The 20,377-nt window shown below is 34.1% G+C and overlaps 1 protein-coding gene across 1 annotated transcript; it reads right to left on the bottom strand.

The window, feature by feature from the left end:
* Nucleotides 1-1,701: 1,701 nt before the first annotated feature.
* On the bottom strand, nt 1,702-20,359 carry LOC137404672 (uncharacterized). Its single transcript, XM_068090900.1, has 2 exons — nt 20,198-20,359; nt 1,702-2,206 (listed from the first exon to the last, which is right to left on the bottom strand). The coding sequence occupies exons 1-2, from the start codon at nt 20,304-20,306 to the stop codon at nt 1,983-1,985; spliced, it is 333 nt and encodes a 110-aa protein (XP_067947001.1). The 5' UTR covers nt 20,307-20,359; the 3' UTR covers nt 1,702-1,982.
* Nucleotides 20,360-20,377: the final 18 nt, after the last annotated feature.

Genomic DNA, 20,377 nt, shown 5'->3' with positions numbered 1-20,377 from the left:
GCCTATAATCAACAGTTACATAATATTAATACATTTACTTAAATACACTTGTTGCATTTTAGAAAAACTAGCTTGCGCAAGTTTTCAGATGTCAAGGAGCTCCTGTGTGGCCTCATGATGAAGCCACTTTTACTAAAAACCCGTTCTATGGGAGCTGATGAGGCTGGTACTGAAAGGACCTTCAGCGCCAGCTTGCTAAGCCTCAGTAACTGTGTCTCAACTTGCCAATAGCTTAGAGTGTTACAAAAAGGTCTGCTTTTCGCCATATACTTTTCAATCTCCTGATGTACTGAATCTAGGTTACTTGTACTAGCTCAAGGTGCTCTATTCAAAAAATCAGCGGACATATCTTCATTAACACTTGTTTGTATTTGCTGAGTGCATGTGACTTCCTCTTTCTGTACATCGTCCTTTTTAATCGAAATCGCGTTTTAAGTATTATACTTCACTTAGTAAGTTAGTGACTGTGTATAAAATACTATTAATTATATTATTATACATATAATATAATTAATTATATAATAATAATGTATAGATAAATGGTTATGTTAAAACTATGTATGATATACAGATATTACATTTATTATACTTACTTGGATAGAATGTTATTGTTATGCTATTCTTTTATAATTTAAAATAATAAATTAGATCAAAAAGTTATTTAATATTATTCTGATAAATTTGATATAACAAATGAAATTTTAATTTATTTTATTAATTAAATCCTACCCAATTATAATATAATGCATATTTATATTCATGAACATTGTCATTACTGTGAATATTGAATGTGTCGGCGGCATGGAATAAAATTGTATAGAATATTATATATTATAAAACTCTATTCATTCATTCATGCCGTAGACACAGCACAAGTAATTTTTATTTTGACTAGTGACTGTGAGGTTAGAGTGGAATAGTCACAACCGGTTACTAGCAATCAAATAATTGACATCCAAGTATTCAATGCCAGCACCACAACTACAAACATGCCTTTTCCACAACTTACCAGAGCTGCTCATGTTGATTTCTTTTACACACACAACACGCGGTCCTTTTCTTTTTTCTGTAGAGGGACACACACACGCAGTTGCTTAGCCTCGGTACTGATGGTGCGCATTTCTTGCCAAAGTTTGGGCTAACTTTGCAAATGTCGTAAAAATGTTTCGATCGGTTACATAAGACAAGGCTATCAATAGCGATGTGATTTGAATTATTTTTCAAGTCAAGTCTTCAAATCAGCCTGAAACTTCAAATCAAGTCAAGTTACTTCCTAAACTTCCTAAATCGAATCAAATCAAATCATCATTTGTGTCAAATCAGTACAAAATGATTTGCTTCAAATATTTAAATGATCAAATATTCAAATCACCATGATTTGAGAGCAGCTCTGATATAAATCCATTTTCTTGCCTTTGGGTTTCAATATTCATCTTAGATGCTTTGGTACTTGTATGAGAGCATTATTTACCAGATTTTTTAATTCGAAATAGAAGCAGTTCACATCTTAGACATTGATTTGTCTGAAAGCTATGACTAAGGCAGCTTCCTGGATTTAATAAGTAACCCTAAGAAACAGGAAACGTATTACCACCTATGCTCATTAAGTTGCAAAGCTGCAAAATGAATTATTGATTTTAATTGGTTGCCAACTAGACAGCATCAAGAGGCTAGATGGCAGAAAGTTATTAGTATGTGCATTTGAACTCATAATGGATATTACAAATTTTATAAAATCAAAAATAGTTTATAAGGACTTGCTTCTAAATTTGTTAAAGAACACTTTGTAAGCCTTTTGAACCATAACACAGTTTGACAACAATTAGCTCTGTTCAACTTGACATTCGTTGTAAAATGCTACATATAAAACTTTTTAATTAATGCCTCATCATGTCAAAATAAGCAACTGCTATACAGTGTCACTAAAATAATTTAATCACATGTCAAGTAGTAATCTGGAACTGGAATAATGATTTCAAGGATTATACAAAAGCACCCTTTTCTTCTCCTGGAGGCACTGAGCAGGTGTTTGCAGTGTTCAATGCTGTCAATGCTAATTTCTTGGTGACTGTTCGTCTGTTGGACTGTAACCTCGCTACATCTAGCTGTCCCATAAAAGCTCTCAGGTGTTTGTACTCCTCCGATTCCTTTTGTACAGATCGAGTGTAGAGGCAGATGAGACTAAATATGGCCGATGAGAACAAACCTAAAACATTAAGATCAGGTCTTGAAAAAAGTCGCAAGTTTTGAGAACAGTTGCAGTGTTTCATTTTAGTAAATCCTAATACAGTCTAGTAACACCCTTAGTATGGATGGTATATTGGCAGGTAGTTAAGAAAAATTTCTTGATGCTATTTTTAACTTTCTGTAATCTTGAAATAATAAGAGTTGTGTATGTCTGTTCGTCCGACTGATCATTTATCTGTTTTTCGATCTGTTCAACTGTATGTTTGTCCATCTGTCTGTTTGTCTATCTGTTTGTCCAACTCTTAGTTTGTCTAATTTTTTGTCTGTTTGAAGCCATGGATTTAGGCAGGGATAAAAATATTATGTCATACAGAACTCAGACTCGTGACAATTGAATTAAGAGCCTGACAATTTGACACTTGCACATATCGACGGCATTCCAGTTTTTGCATAATTACGCAGCTACCTATTCTCTGCCATTTGTCTGCACACTGTCGCTAATTCCACTACTACTACCAAAAAGAAACAATTCATGATTTTTTTTTACATAATCACCCTGTTTGCACATGCTCTCGTCCACGAAAAAGCTGCCATCTCTGTAGAAAACGATCGTCATTCTCTTGATTAATAGTATTTTGTGGTGTTGTTTTAATACTAAAATAAAAAATTTGCAACCAAAAGCATTGTTTGCAATAATTAATTGCAGAAGCTTAGTGTTTTTAACGATAAAAGTTGTTTATAAAGATGACAGACAACAATAGAATGACATCATGAAAAAACGGAGGCTTAGCTTGGGCACCCTAAAAGTTTTATAGTCCGAGGCCTTTAATTCAACCCTTGGCACAATAATCAGCGCATTTAGGTTCTTATAAACTGCACTAAATCTGTTTTGCATTTAGATTGTATAATACTAACAACTGATAAACTTTGTCTGAGTGGCTGTTATGAAAGTGAGCTTATGCCAATATCTGTGTTACGTTTATAGCAGTGGTCTACTCATCTAGGTACTAATATAATCATCTACTATTGTTTGACAACAATAATAATAATAATAAGTACATAGAAATGATATAAATCCCATAACTTCAAACACTAGAAATCCGTAAAGTGCTGATATAATTAGCCAATCAGCTACAAATAATGGAAAAATCGCTTGAACAAGCATCAATGTTGTAAGTGACTTTGAATATGCATGCATGATGAACCATTGATCTCCTCACTGGTTCGGTGTCTCTAGCTTTCATTAAATATGTTTTAGGATGACTGCCATGAAAATAATCAATTAGTACTCGCTAGGGTTTCTATTCTAACTTGCTTCCAAGTTCGTTCAAATGAAGAGTCGTTGCTTGCATACTAGAGACTCTTTTAAAATGATATTCACATGACAAAGAAATAAAATGTAATGCAGTAGATGCCTTCTATAAAAAAACTTTTACTTAAAGAAAATTATTCCGCTGAACATAAATATTTTATGTAAGGTTTTTGCTTCATATTTTGGAAGAAAGTCTATACAATGCAGCCTTGCAAGCTTTTTTTGACAAAAAGGCAACATAGCCTTTTTTCTATTGCTGCAGTTGGCAGAGAAAATGATGTATGGGTGTATCAATTATATATACTTTTTTCACTTTGTTTTAATCACATAATATACGATTTATTTTGAAAAGGAACTTTTTAAAAAATGACAAAAACTGATTTTTGTGGACGCCGAGGCCGCGCGCTCTCTTTAACTTAATATAAAATTACCGTTATCATGGACCCTTAAACGAGTGCCAATGGATAAGACTGTTGAGAAAAAATGAGAAAAGGGTGTCGATACAAACCCCTAATACCACAGTTACTCTACAGTCATTAAATTAAAAAGCTATTTTGATTTCAAATCAGCAAATATGTGAGTTTGGAAATATCTTAGAACGGATTAGGCTATTTACAGGTACAGTATTTTACTGTTATTGATTTAGTATTTTACTGTTGGTAATTTTACTAACGTAAAATCACTATAAGGCAAATATTCTTGGATTGGATTATTTACATTATGCGGGTGTTTATTATATAATCACCTAGAGCATTGTGACATAATAATTTTGTGCTGGCCTTAAAATGTATAACTATAAACATATTAAACAGCTACTGTATGCCATTACGATTTTACAACATTTAATTTTTGACCAGTTGGAAAGGCCTCCCAAAATAAAATGACCTAGACTAAAACTCTATTAGTGAGCAGGGTTTAATACATGTATTTGGAATATTTTCGTTATTAGGTCAAACATGAAACTCTGACTACTTTTTACTAGATTTGCTTAGCATGTTACAGTACCGATTTTTATGTTAGCCATTATTGAAAGTTATCAAACTTGTATATTGAACTGCAGTATTTTACAATGACGAATACCTAGCAAACCGCATCATAATTAGTAGAGCAGGAGGAACATAAACTTATCTTTCATTTTTTTCCTTCAAAGGGTGGGCTACTCGATGTTTTATAGTCACAGATTTATGCTGAGTTCAATTATAATGTTTTTACATCCATGTGTTTGCACATTTCTGAACTCGAAAGCACTTTTGAAACGGAATAGGGCAACTCCAAGTTTGCTTGGAAAACCTTACATTTCAGACAAAGAAAACTATTTTATAATCTCAAAAATTTATAAATGCTTTTATTTGAGATTAGGTGAGTCAACTCTCAGCATTTCTTAACCCATGCCAAAGATGCAGCAAGACTGCTTGTTTCACTGTCTTGATCAGTCTGTGAATGAAACCTTAGTCAGTGACTAAACTTCAATATGAGACAGCCAAACAGTATTCAAACAGATGGTTGATATTGGAAGAAGAGAGCATTCAATAAAAAATTGCTCAAAAATTGCTAAGCATTGAGAACTTTGATGAAAGTTCAGACTTGTTATGTCATTATGCCTATTATAAGAAGTATTGTAACAAACTCGTTATGGAAAGAGCTGAGAAAAGACATGGAAAGAGACAGAAGGAATGTGATACAGCAGAAAAGGCAAAACTAGATATTTATTACTTTACAAATTCATGATGATTACTCGATAATGATGGTACTTTGGTGGGAAAAAAATTAAACATTTTCATTTTTGTCTGCACGTTTTGTGAGCAGCAAAACTTACTCTTTTCAGCTTACATGACGTGTTATAGCCTACAATTTAGACACAAATGTATAGATGAATAACATGTATGATCTTTTTTTGGTTTTGTGCATTTGACCACAGAAACTATGCTACATATGTCACACTGTAGTATGCAGAGATTATCAGAGAATCGTCGGATTTGCCAGGAAGTCATCGGCCTCTCAACGCTGGACTCTATCTCACCCAAAACAAACAGCTGTACATACAGACATGAAGAAGATGCTAGTACTTGATGATTCGGATGCAGAAAGTTATGAGATGCGTGAAAAGGCATGGAAGGCTGCTGAGGAAATGAAGTCAGTCATGAAAGACTCATAACAGCCTAAAGCCATAAAGCCTCCATTGAAGTGAAGCAGGATCTTGAAATGGCAAATGTGATAGGAGAGAAACAGCTTTCAGAATTGATCCAGAAAAGGTTAAGCACCCAAAAGATTGATTTCAAGGCATCCAGCAAATCAAACAAGCTCAAAATCTTCACCACCTCTACTATCAGCTAAGAAGAAATCAAAAGAGAAAGTCATAGAGTGTTTGCACAGACTGTTTGAGAGTTTGTTAGTGATCAGTCAACAGCGTAACTTGGATTTGAGAAAAGTGTTATCATTCTCTCTTGGCAACATCAGCTGGTCCCTGGCTAACTCTGATGGCTCTATACTGAAGACTGCTAAGTCGGCTCCGATGGCTGCTGCTGAGGAAGATGTTGCTGATAAACCATCAATCTATATTAACCAAGATTAACTACCAGTCTTTGACGCTGTTGTGGTTGATGCTATGGTCGAAACTCAGACCCATGAAAGCTCCTCCAACTTTTGGCATGGTTGCAAGTCAGCTTTTGCAACGGATAGATAGTATTACAAGCATGTATCACATATGTCGTGTAGATTTTGCTTGTGACACATACCCTGATATCAGCATTGAAGATCAGCATTAAGAATCAGCGTAGAAGTGTAAAAGAAAGGCAGAAGGTTGCTGTGTTTAATCTGAACTAGGCAGGGCCAAAATGTTCTGAGTTTTTATCAGGTGGCTCAAGCAAGACTGCCCTAGTAGAATTTTGTGAAGGATACATGGAGCAAGCCAAGTATAAAGCAGAAACTAGAACTGGTGATAGCTTTTCTTAAGAATGCCACATGATCAGCTATGACTTTGATGGATCAATCGCTGTAAGCCAAATGGATAGTTTGACATCAGACCACGAGGAGGCAGATATGCGTGTTATCATATATCGCAATGATAATGGAAGACAAACCCAGCTCAAAAGTTCTAGTTAAGTGCCTGTACACAGATGTTTTCCTAAGCTGTCTATCTCTAGTGGATGAGCTGCCATCACCGTAACTCATTTACTGCTGTGGTACGGAGCAGTTGAGATGTGTAAACAGAGGCGGTCTGTCTACCGTCCTCACACCCGAATGATGCAAAGCACTGCTCGAGCTCCATGCTCTAAGTGTATGCGAAAGTGTAAGCGCATTCTAATTTAAAGGAAGATAACTTTCTTTAACCTGCTAAAGAACAATCCTGAATTCTGTAACACATGAAATCATTGAGAACAGATTTTGAAGTTGATGGTGCAAAAAGAGAATCTATTGAGACATTCATTTGCAGATTATATGGTGAAGAGATAAATTCCATCAATGAAACACGGTATAAGATCTTCTGCTCACCGTCTTGCATATCACAATCAAACCTACCACCTACACTAGATGAGGTAAATCTCCATATATCTAGGGCTGTCTATCAGGCTGCGATATTGAGAAAAGCTAGGCAAATCATCATCAATGCCCCATCCCCCCAGCAACATGGATGGTTTACGGAAGGTGGAGAGCTAAACGCTAAAAGCTCATGGACATGTTTTGTCGATACAAAACTATGTGCCAGCCTCGTCGCTGTCAATGCAACAACACAGATCTCAAATGTACGGACATGTGCAGATGCAGCTGCTGTAGCAATAGAAATAAAGATGATGGAGATGAAAGTAGTGATCCAGAAAACTCAGATGACTGTGAATTAGGTTAGTATTCGAGTGGTATTATAACCGAATGTGTGCTTTATGTTTGAATAGAATACATATGTGTTATACATTATAAAAGACTGGCCAATTAGTGATTTTACTTGCATAATAAAGTACATGGTTCAACATAATAAGCATTAATGATTAATATATGTATACTAAAATATTATATATACATGGTCTGAGTATTTAAAAATACGTTTCATTTTGTTTTGCAGATCGGTAATGATATAAGAGTTTCGGAATAACAAGGACAAACTGTAAAGCTGCCACAATATCTACCAAACTGGGAATACATAATAATATATAATACAATTCTAATATTATTCTAATACTTGAATAATAAATATCAGAATTAATTCCAACTTTTTGCTAACTATTTAGTATTTATATGCCATTTTCATTATCATATTGTTGGTAGAAGCACATAAAACATTACAGACATTTATTTAATTAAAATAATATATTAATCATAATGTTCAAAAACAAACAATCTGAAAGGTGTATAAATTAGATACTTGAAGTCAGCTCAAAATTCTGATCTAACTGCCACTCTTATTATATAGCCCACCTTCAAAAGAAATAAATCACTTTTTTTGACAACTTTTTGATGCTCTCCTGATCTACTAAATCCATTATGAAGTTTATCATTGTGACTACATCTATTACGATCAATATTTACAGTTTAAAGAATGTTTTTTCCAGTCAACACGATTAATTTGGAGGCTAGCAAACATTTTGATTAGATGAGGACTCTATTGTGTGCGGCGAGCCAGAAATTTTAATAAGAGAACATTGTCACCGGCAAAAGTGGACTGAGATAATCTATCTGCATAAAGAAACCCGTATCGAAGCAACATTATGTATAATGTTAGAAATATTCAAAAATTTGTATACTGCAGCATGTCAGTTTTTCTAAATTACAATTGCAAAAACCAACTCTACACGGACCACTAATTTTGGTAAGTTAAAACAAATTTTCTTAGTTTTGTCAGTTTTTGAAATTCATATAAATCTAAACATTCTGTCAATGAATGTTTTAATATTTTGTTTGACAGCGCGATTGATTATGATTGATAAAAATTACCATGTTAATTAAGCCATTCCTCGATCTTTACTAGAAACTTTCGGAGCTCCCAATACAATGTAGTAAACTTGAAAATGACGTCTGGTCTAAAAAGACTTTACATAAGCTATTGTCTAAAGAACCTGGCACAAACCTGTTTCTATAAAGAGCGATCAATGAGTCCCAAGATATTTGGTTAGTGAGGGAATTGTTTGACATTAGGGAGTTGTCAAACATTAGAGAGTTGTCACACATTAAGCCTGGTTCCCATATCGAATGCGAGACTCTGGCGGTAACATGCTCAGCAAAACGCTTGTGACGCTAGGCTCGGCAGCATCTGCTCGAATAAAAGCCACATCATTAATAATATCGTGAACATAATTGCGTAATCAAATAAAATTTTCGCCGCCCGTACAGTGCATTTCAGGAATGTTTTGCCTGTGGCCGTTTGCGAAATTTGAACAGCCCTAAACTATTGCGATGCCGCCGGCAACTACTGGCGGTCCTCGGCGCGTACGCTCCCATTTCACCGCTAATAGCGCCATGTCGCCAGTGCTTTGCAACGTATATGGGAACCAGGCTTTAGATAGCTTGAAAGAAGTGTTTAGTCATTATATAGTTTACAAAAATAAGCCACAATATTTGATCACGTAGCCTGCCACCTTGTTTAATAGTCAATCATTGGCTCATATCTAACCAATAATTACTATTTTAACAAACTGCATTAATTTTTCATCTTAGACAATTTCCTTGTTAATTATGCACACAGAACACTAATGTGATTTGTTATTGTGTCATATGGCCTTTTACATCACCAGGTCAAGGGTCATGTGAAATTTTGATTGATAAACAGTGAACAAGGGAAAGGAAATTTGCTTGTCATAATTACCCTTGAGGCATTCCGGTTTAGCTCTTCAGTATGCCCATCATACCACTCTTATAAGCTAGATCTTTAAATATTTATCATTATCCCAAAATATTTTTGTTGTCAAACTGGTTGCCTAAATTGACTAGTAGCCGCAGTCTTCTGCCTATTTGACTTCTCAATACCTTCCTCCCCTACAACCTTTGCTCAAGTTAAACAGTAATTAGGCATGGAATCCAATAAAACTATAAAATATCAGCTTAATTGTAACCTTGACATAGTTTTAAAATCATAAAAAACCTTAGCTTACATTTGTAATTATTACGATATTATGAGAAATTTGGTCTGATTAGTCCAAAATAGATCGCATCGCTAGAAAACCAAAAACCAAAATATAGTTGATAACCTTGATCTATTTTATAAAGCTTAAGTAAACAATTTATAGATTCAAAAGCTTTTTACAACTAGAGACTTGCTCTCTCAATCTTTTTATATAGCAGACTACACGTAAGTTAAAGTAACTAGCGTATGATCTCAATCATTCTTTGTTCATGTGAAACAACATTCATATAGTTATATTGATTTGCTTTAAAATTAAGCAAATTATTACATGGAGCTTTAGTGTTTCAGATTAAGATTTTTTCCGCAGACAATAAACTTTACATTGAAATCAATGCTGATTCTGTATTAAACATCCGCTTGAAAGAAAAATTCTTTAATCGAATTTCTAAAATTGTCATGCTGCTAATTTTAGGCTCCCGTGAGACTGATACGTGATATCTATTAATAATTGAGTAACGCAGATAAATACAAACTGCTGACTGTCTGTTTTATGAATGATGACAGAAGTAAACACTAATGCTTAGCTATAATTAATTGTTTAAAGCTTTCAGAAAATCTAAAGCCATTTTTAAATTGAACTTTTTATATAAAAATGAAAAAGTTATACTAACAGGTATGAAAATTTTAACATTTATAGTGTTATCACGCTGTGGATGAGCATAAAAATTTCTATATGAACATGAACAAGCGATCCTTCACATAATTGTATTTCTGCGTGTGCATTAAAACAGTCTAAATGTACACAGATTAAAACAACTTTGTAACGGTGCCATATGCTCTGAGTTGAAAATACATGTTTCAATGTGCAATACAAGTAATTATTAAATTATGTTTATATAACTACTATATTAATGCCAACTTTGCCGGTTAATGAAAAAGCCATTGCACAGAAAATTTATTTTCATTTAACATATACAACATTTACCATCATAAGGTTCACACTTCACATCATGAGAAAAATGTTTTGTGCGGTTCCAATAAATTAAGAGAAAAACTAAAACAACTGTAAAGGTGTTTAAATGTGAAATAGTTAGCAAGTAATGGCTAGATAAAGTCTGTTTTGTTACAATTATTATAATATAAAGTGGTGTAATACTGATATAATTAAAACAAACTGATTTACCAAAACATAAATCATGAATATATTGAATTAATAATAACAATAAGCTCATAGAAGTGTGTATAAAAAAGTTGCTGTTGCTGCAGAAGCAATCCATCAAAATGTTTAATACGACAATACTCGTATCTCTCGATACTGGCACAAACGTAAAAATGAGATATCAAAATTAAATACATCTGTAAAGGGCGCAAAGGTGCTTTGCCTGACTGAACTGAAACATAATGTAGAGGATATTCCTACTTAAAAATGTTCATGTGAATGTATTTTAGTTTCACAATTTCTAGCGATTGCCTTTGCAATAACCGAAAGTTAAAAAGTAAAATTGTGCCGTTACGGTTGCACTGTACTGGAAAATTTGAAATTTAAACGACACATTTGAAAATTACAATCGAAAATGAATAATAGATTTTGAAATGGCTTTAAAAAACAAAATAAAGACAAACACAAAAATGTAATATTAATTCATAATAAACTGTACATTATATTGTCGAACAGATGATGAAATCCCACACCATTATTTATTCTACTGTCCAGATTATGAAGTCATGCAACTGACACAACGTTACACAATTGGGAGTACATAATCCAGCTCAATATTCTGGCAAACAGACTGTCATTTGAATGTAATATAAACAGAGCCCTTGTCATATGACAACTCAAAGATTCACCTCTATTGGATAATGACTGTCATTTAGCCACAATAGTCACAACCTGGTGCTTAAGGTTTGGTGTCATGCGCGTTGACAATCAGGATATAGGAGTACCTATACAATGCCCACTATCACCGAATCAGCTCACACTCATTGTGTATTTCTACGTGCTCTAAAGCGTGATTTAATCTATTATATTGTATGTCGCTGTGGTTCGCAGTTATAACATCAAGTTTTTTGTTGTGACTAAATTATTTATGTTGTTAATATCACCATTTTATCTTGCTAGTAAACAAAGATTTTTTTAATGAATTTAGCATAAAATTCATCATCAATAAAATGTACATAATTAGTTTTAATTCCGATAAGAATATAGTGGTTAAGCTAAATAAGGTAAGAAAGGCTTAGCTTTGTGGTTAAGTAGCACATGTTTGCATACTTGCCATTGAAATCATCATGAGCTTAATTACAGTATGGTAAAGCCTTTTTATTGCTAGATTTTAATCCAGCCATCTTGACACAGCCAGAACAAACATCAAAAGACCAACAGGAAACAAACATTGAGATTTATATACATTCACGTATATATATTTTATATACATGTATTACAGTGAGTGCAAATTACCACTACTTTTAGTGTTCTGTTTACTTCACACATATTTAGTGATTCGCTATTCAAGTGCTCAGGCGACACACGTGTTAGTGAACAGAACTGCCGACTTTCCTGTTCAGATGAAATAATTTGTCAACAAGGTGTTGCTGGGCAGAATCTTCTATGCATTGCCCTCAAAGTCACTTGAGGTATCAGTATTTTGTAACTGGCTAAAATGTTCCTACATATTTGGCCACGACTCTGAACACATCCGAGGTCCCACCTATCATTTGATGATAAATAAAATAATTCCGTGTTGTTGTTTAAATTACCTGACCATTGAATTGATGTATCTTAAATGTTATACATTTAAAACGATCATGCAAAAATTACTAACCGAGTTGCTCAGTTAGTATTTTGAATAAAGCTAAAACAAAAAGTTGGCTCCAGTTGCATCCCAATCGTTTGTATGTGTATTAATAAGCTTCACTTCACGATTGTGTGTTTGGTACTCTGAGTAAACATGGTGCATTTCCGCATGTTTTGCCAATTTCTTCTAACCTTCACACTCAAATGCTCAGTGCCTTTTGCCAGGCTACTAAAATATTTAGTTTTATAACTCCATCTGGTTCTTGAAAACTCACTTTTTAACATTCACCTGCAGACTATCCGATTCAAAATGAAATAAAGCCCATACATCACTGAGCTTACTAATAGTTTTTAATAATATCACCGTTTTAGAAAAATGGTGACCTTTCAAAAATAAAATATTTGAGCGATGTGTGAAAGGAGTTTGTGGGTCAAGGTCAAATTTTGCGCGAGCCTTACTAAACATCATTTGAAGTTGAAAAAATTTACCACTGAAATTTTCTGCACATATTGCAAAAGAAATATTTTTTAGCCAAGAAATCAATCATGATTGGTTAAAGTGTTCAGGAACTCAGGCCACCTGCATTTTACAAACAGTGACATTAAATTTTATACATACACAATTAAATGACAGCTGAGACTATAGCTGATTTTCTACCTGAGAATGAATATGTACATACATGTTAGCCAGTTACAAGCAAACAGCCACTTTAAGTTACTTGAAATTGGAAGTCTGGTATAATAAGAGCAGTGGACATCTGTCTACCCAAATCCATAATTTAAATTTAGCATAAAAACTGCTTTGCACACAATTCAAACTCATGACATTTATCTTGGCAGACTAACTCTTTAACACTTGCACCAAACAACCAAATTACCACCCTGCATTCCGGAATAATTGTACGTACAGCTATTACACCTGATGATCTTTCACTGCACACTAGACTGCCGAGGTATTAATTGTATACCTATGAAACTCTGGTGTTAACACATTTCTTTTACCTGAGCATGGCCAACAAGACATTCAGGCACAACCACTAGGTTGAAAGGCTATTTTAGTAAAGTACGATGTATAAGTGCCAAACTTACTACGGTGTCAGTAAAACACGTTAACCATATAAGGCTCTCGATGGAACTATCAATATACTTTGTCACACGAGCATCCTTTAGTTGCATAACATTTTAAGTTATTCATTGCCAAGGTTTATTTGTCTCAGCATTATAATAGAACAAAAAGTGGGACCAAGTCTAGGAAATTGAAAATCAATCTTTCCTATAACCCATAGCCTTGCTGAGAACTTCTTCATAAAATTGCGGATTCTCTCATGTTATGCGTATGCTAACAGAATCACTAAAACTATTGTTCAACAAAACTAGCTTGAAGATGAAACACCACAAGCAATTATAAATCTGTTATAGAAACGAACAAAGTTTCTGATTAAACTGCAGTTTTTGATCAATCCACAGTTTTGGAAAGTATGCCATAAGATTCTTTCAAGCTATGCTGGTTTTAACAGTACCCCAAAAACTATACTTCAATAAAATTAACTCAGTGTTGAGAATCAACAAGTTATTATAAACATTTAATAAAAACAAACAAAGTTTTTGATATTAGAACCTTTTGATATCTGTAATTAGCTTTTGTAAACATTAGAAAGCTGTGTTAACTTTAGACTTTTTAATTTCTACATTCGTAATAAGCCAAACTAATTAGTTTACCAAAGTAAGTTATAAATAATACAGCAAAAACACTACCACAAAATGGCTTGACACAGCTTTCATGTTTTGTGTTACTATAAACTATTATTGCTGTAATCTTGGTTTAAAAGTATATTTTACACCATATTTTTAATAAGTATACTCTCGAAGTGTTGAAAATTGAAGAGATAGTTAACGCAAACATAAATGATCAAGAGGTGGGAAGTTACTATCGTATCCAAAAGGTTAGCTAGAGACAATGCTCTACGCATTCTAAGTCAAAAAGCATTCAAACCAGAAAGCTTTGATCATGCCAAAAATGATTAGCCTAAACACAACTGAAACTCCATTTGGTACTAGCAACTGCTTAGCACCACACTACTTTTTCTTTTCCAGTTTATTTGAGTTGCTTGAATGCTGCTTGATTTTAAAATGCTAAACAGAAAATAAAAAAGGCGTGTCATGTTTAAAATTAGCAAGCTGAAAGGTTGACTTGCAACAAAATTCCCATTACAGTTATTTGTTATCAAAAGATTCACTATGTATTACTCTGTTGTGATGTAAGTGCCAAATATGTGGCAATGTGATTACAAGCTTTTAAAAGCTCAAAAACGAAAAGCCGCTGTAGATTGGAATCTCCTTATTTTGATGACGTAACCACGAAATTTGGTTATCGTCTTGTCGCGTATGTTCTCATGTGAATTCAAAGGCCAATACAAAGCTCAATATACAATGTAAAACTTATCGTAGTACTAGTTTATGACAAACACTTCGGGTTTTACCGAAGACCCCGTATCACATATAGATGCTTGGTACTTTACAGTTTTGTTTCGGCATTATTCAATCGTCAATTCGTAATCTGATCATGTGACCCAATACTTCGCAAATAATTTTTGCAGCGCTTTTCGATTAATACAGGTAGAGGTAGAACAAGACACGAGACGTCTCGAGTATCGACCTGTCTCGTCTCGTATTGGTCTCGTCTCGACTTAACTATTGCCAAACTCGAGACAGGAATTTGAACTAAAGCGCCTGCGCACGGTTGTTAAAACATGGCTTCTTACGGTAGCGACAACTCCATATATTGTAATGGATTGCGGGCCACTGCCTTTAAAGTTATACCCGGTCCATTACTACAGTACCTGTTGTTATTGATTATGTTGGCCACTGAGTCTAATCATGTAGTCCGGACAACGGCCCTGTTATATTTTAGTTCGGTTCTGTGTCCTTAAAACAGATACCGGGTCGTATCTAATTACTCTTCGGATAATCCAATTTAATAAATAAGACTTTTGCGGGTAAAATGTCTGTATTTTGTCGTATTGTGTCTAAACACCAACTGCCCTTCATAAAATTTGGGCTTCTTTTACGTATATACTACCAATCGCGGGTAAAACTTGCACGGACACGGAGAAACGAACGAAAGGCCGTGTCGACCATAGTCCGTGTCCGGTTAACAATGACGTTTTGTTAGCTCAATATAAGAATATACATGTGCATGTATACAGTAATTAATATAATTTCATGAGTACAATTTAAATATAATTCACATACTACAGTTAATACACAAACAACACTTAAAATTAATGAAACGATAAGAATGAAAGTATTATTGTGTGTTCTTTTAGTTGCGGTATTTCTTTGTAGAGCGACGGCCATCGGTTTCATTACATTAAAAAGTAAGAACTATTCAATAGATGGTAAAAATATACATGTACAAAGCAATATGTTTATAATAATTATGATCAATCAAGCTCAAAATTCTTAGAATATATAACTTCGGTATTTTAGAGCTGTTTGTGTCACTTTTGTTTACAAAAACTACATGCATACCACTATTAAAATGTTGTATTTAAATCGCTTACACCAGGCGAAAATTCAATTTAAAAATAGTTTTATTAATTTTATATATACCAAGTAGCTAGTACTTGTGTAGTGAAATCATCACCAAATGCTCATTATTTTACTGTCTCGTGTCTCGAGTCTCGAATTTTTACAAGACAGTGTCTCGAGTCTCGTCTCGAACTTAAAAAACCTGTCTCGTTCCACCTCTAAATACAGGTGACCAACAGGCTCCTCATGATTATCAGATAATGATATGTACTCCTTCGAGCTAAGGTTAAAAAGTTTAACGATTTTTTACGGTAAGTTATAAGATATCATTGCTAAAAAAGACAGCATTACAATGACGATAAAATAGACGCATGAGAACAATTATAGACATAGTTTTATTAAATGCGTGAAGTATATTTGTGAAAATATTTCGACGAATGAGGTTGCAAGAAAGTGTAAACAGAAACCATTTCTCACAACTACTTCACATTTGAGGCGTTTTGGAAAGGGAATCCAAACTACGGCAGTCTCGTGTGGCTGCAATCTTCTGTTCGTTTTTGAGCTTTTATGAGCTTGTAATCAGCTTTCCACATATTTTGTGCCCAAAACACAACAGAGTAAGACAGGATGAATCTTTTCATATTAAATAACTGTAATGTGAATTTTGTTGCAAGTCAACCTTTAGAAATGATTGATTATTAAGCACACATGCTTCTTCATTATACTTTATACTTTTTTATTGTTAACTATGCCGCCTTTGGTTAAAGTACAAGTACTAAAGAAAAATTGGTTTGTCGACCTTTAGTTTACTGTATCTCAACTAAACTTAAGTCAGCACCTGCATAAACTTAATTGATGCAAAGAGAGCATCCCTGGGGCATTGAATAACGATGTACAATTGCTGCGCAAGGCGCTATCATCATAAGAGTTACCCAATTAGTATTTAATACCTGAGCACTGGAACTCACTCTATGTCTAGCATATTTACACATGGGCACATTACACTCAAACCTGTAAATTTACTACTAAGAAGCAGATGCCGAAACATGTCATAGCTTTGTCTTGATACTGATAACAAGGCGAGCATAGATATGTTCATGGAATGCTTTAAGTTTTGTCATTGAAAAGACCAAAATTGATGACTGGTTGGAAATCTTTTATTGCGCTCGTGCCTCATTGTCTGTTTATGTTAATGTGATCAGACATGTTAAAGCTTTAAAGATGCTAAAAAGAATAGCTCTTCAATATCATAACTGTTTTTCATGTGTAATAACAATATATACATTGTTGGTAGAAAAAAGTCATGAGTGTGTAACTTTTTTGGCAATATACAATTAGAGTCAGTATTATGAAAAAGACAAATTTTTTATGAACAACTGTGAAGACATCATTAACAAAATTGATCCTTTAGACTGTTCTAAGATTTAGCGATGCTGTTTTTAGCTTCAGCAGCTCCTGTCTGAGCTTTTTCATAACAGAGCACTGACTTGTGTCTCCAACCTTTGACTTGTTCATCTACATACAATTTAGATCTCACACATCTTGTTTGGAGCTTTCAGTAGTCTGTATTAGATATACAGGTATTACATAGGTTATGTTAGATATACATATATTACATAGTTTATGTTAGATATACAAATTTCAAGTAGTCTATGCTAGATATACAAATATCACATAGGCTATGTTGAATATACATCTATAAAATAGTCCTTGTTAGATATACATGTATCAAGTAGTCTATGTTATATATACACAGATATCAAATAGTATATGTTAGATATAATGTTATCAGGTAGTCTATGTGTGATATAGAAATATGAAAGGTTGCGCAATACAGTTTTGTGTTTGGCAGCTTTTGATCAATTGTAAACATCAATAACAATTTTAAACATTAATAATTATCTTGGTAATTTTGCTCAAAATGGAATGTTGTTTAAACAGCATATTTGCAGTCAGTACTGGAATAGTTAACTCTACTCTGACTCGCAACCTTTAACAATCAACCACCAATCAAGGTTTGATAAGCGCTACTCACTGTACAAACACTACTATAACACTACCTACTGCTATTTACTGTACATGCACTAGTATAACACTACCTACTGCTATTTACTGTACATGCACTACTATAACACTACCTACTGCTATTTACTGTACATACACTACTCTAACGCTACCTACTGCTATTTACTGTACATGCACTACTATAACACTACCTACTGCTATTTACTGTACATACACTACTATAACACTACCTACTGCTATTTACTGTACATACACTACTCTAACGCTACCTACTGCTATTTACTGTACATGCACTACTATAACACTACCTACTGCTATTTACTGTACATGCACTACTATAACACTACCTACTGCTATTTACTGTACATACACTACTCTAACGCTACCTACTGCTATTTACTGTACATGCACTACTATAACACTACCTACTGCTATTTACTGTACATGCACTACTATAACACTACCTACTGCTATTTACTGTACATACACTACTCTAACGCTACCTACTGCTATTTACTGTACATGCACTACTATAACACTACCTACTGCTATTTACTGTACATACACTACTCTAACGCTACCTACTGCTATTTACTGTACATACACTACTCTAACGCTACCTACTGCTATTTACTGTACATGCGCTACTATAACACTACCTACTGCTATTTACTGTACATACACTACTCTAACACTACCTACTGCTATTTACTGTACATACACTACTCTAACACTACCTACTGCTATTTACTGTACATGCACTACTATAACACTACCTATTGCTATTTACTGTACATACACTACTATAACACTACCTACTGCTTTGCATACTTGTTTCCTACTCACTATTACAAGTATTCATGCAGAATTCACGGAAAAATAACTAGTCTGTTAGTAGCATATGTCAGTTTAAACTAAAGTCTCCATATTATATAATCGTTATTCATGAAAGATTCTTTTATCATTGCCACTCTAACAAACTGCCGTAAACTAATCAATAAAAAGGCAATACGAGTTGTTACACAACATATGATTTGTGATGGAGTGAGATCTGAGCATGGAAAACCGTACTCTGGGTTAAAGCTAGTATTTTTTGCATCCTTTCATAAACAAGCGCTTGATTTTAGCAATATTCACAAAGCTTACGGAAACAAACGAAGTGTCGGTTCTGTATCTAAAACTGCAGAAAGCAAAGCTGTTTTTCGTATTTTGTAAGATAAAATAATCTTGTCACGAAACTCTCTGAATGATTTTATCAGCTGTAGAACTTAGTCACATTTCTCTAAGCCAGATGATTTTGATAGCCTTCAACATTGCATATGCCTAATAGACATCAGACTTAGTACTTTAGGCCTGTGTACTAAATACATCAAAAAGTTGGTTTACAGTGTTGTGAGATACAATAGTGCAGATGCGCTGGCAAACTGCAAAGATCGGCCATACGTTGGAAACAGTATTTTTTTGTTATCTGAGTGCTCACTGCGACAGCTGCACTTTGATTGCTGGTTCAGTAAAATATTTAGAACAAATCACTGTATAAAGATTTGAAGCATTCCTAATAGAACTAAAAGTAGTAAACTGGTTTTTGGGGAACTAATAGGTATGTAGTTACCTGTTAGTTGTTTTTATCTTAGCGCACATGCCCATGCGGATGAACATGCATGCAAACTATATTGTAACTTGCAATACCTATTGTCACAAATCCGATAATGTTTGTGGTTTTACTTTTCTATTTTGCATGTTTTGTTAAATAGCACTTTATCAGTCACAAAGCTAGTTTGTGACTTCAATATATTTGTCATTTTCTATCTTGATAGTTGGTTTGTCAAGGAGTTTAACTGTTAAGAGCTTACAATTGTGAATTTGTTGAACTAAGTAGATCTGTGTAGATCAATGCTAAAAAGTTCCAGGTTGCTATAGACAGAACAATTTTTTTTGAACTGAGTAAATGTCAGATTTTGAATCTTGTATTTCTATGTGATACTGTGTTGCTAAATATAGATCGTACACTGACTTCAAAGGTAAAATGTTACCAACGCACTCTCAACGGTTTTAAAACTGGGTTACTGTGCTACTGGGTTCTAAACGTTGGGAATTTAAACTCGACCAAGATATATCTAACCACTAATACTCGTGCGATCCTCACTGGAACCACAAGCAGCAACACCAAAATTGAGAGAACTATTTAATCAAGTATAAAGAAAATTTTAACTCTAAATACCTAAAAATGCCAGTAATTTCTAAAAGTTGAAAGCCTTTGCGTTTCCATTGTCAATGGTGTGCACAAGTAGCTACTCACCAATAATAACGACGACGTATATCATCGCTCCAACATCCTCATCCATATACAAGTTTAACGTCGTAACATTCGCTGTCATACACGCGCTAGAGTTAATAGACCCCGACATTTCTAGAAGCTTCTACATCCAGTTCATCATCATACTACTGAATAGATAGTTGACTTCGCATTACATGCGCG

Source organism: Watersipora subatra, chromosome 9 (assembly GCF_963576615.1).
Source record: "Watersipora subatra chromosome 9, tzWatSuba1.1, whole genome shotgun sequence".
NCBI classification, from domain to species: domain Eukaryota; kingdom Metazoa; phylum Bryozoa; class Gymnolaemata; order Cheilostomatida; family Watersiporidae; genus Watersipora; species Watersipora subatra.
This window is presented reverse-complemented; position numbering and strand designations above follow the sequence as displayed.

Coding starts and splice junctions, on each gene's coding strand:
- LOC137404672 (XM_068090900.1), bottom strand. CDS start 20,306: ATGTCGGGGTCTATTAACTCTAGCGCGTGTATGACAGCGAATGTTACG. Junction 2,207..20,197: donor ATACGTCGTCGTTATTATTG/GTGAGTAGCTAC, acceptor TTAATGTTTTAG/GTTTGTTCTCATCGGCCATA.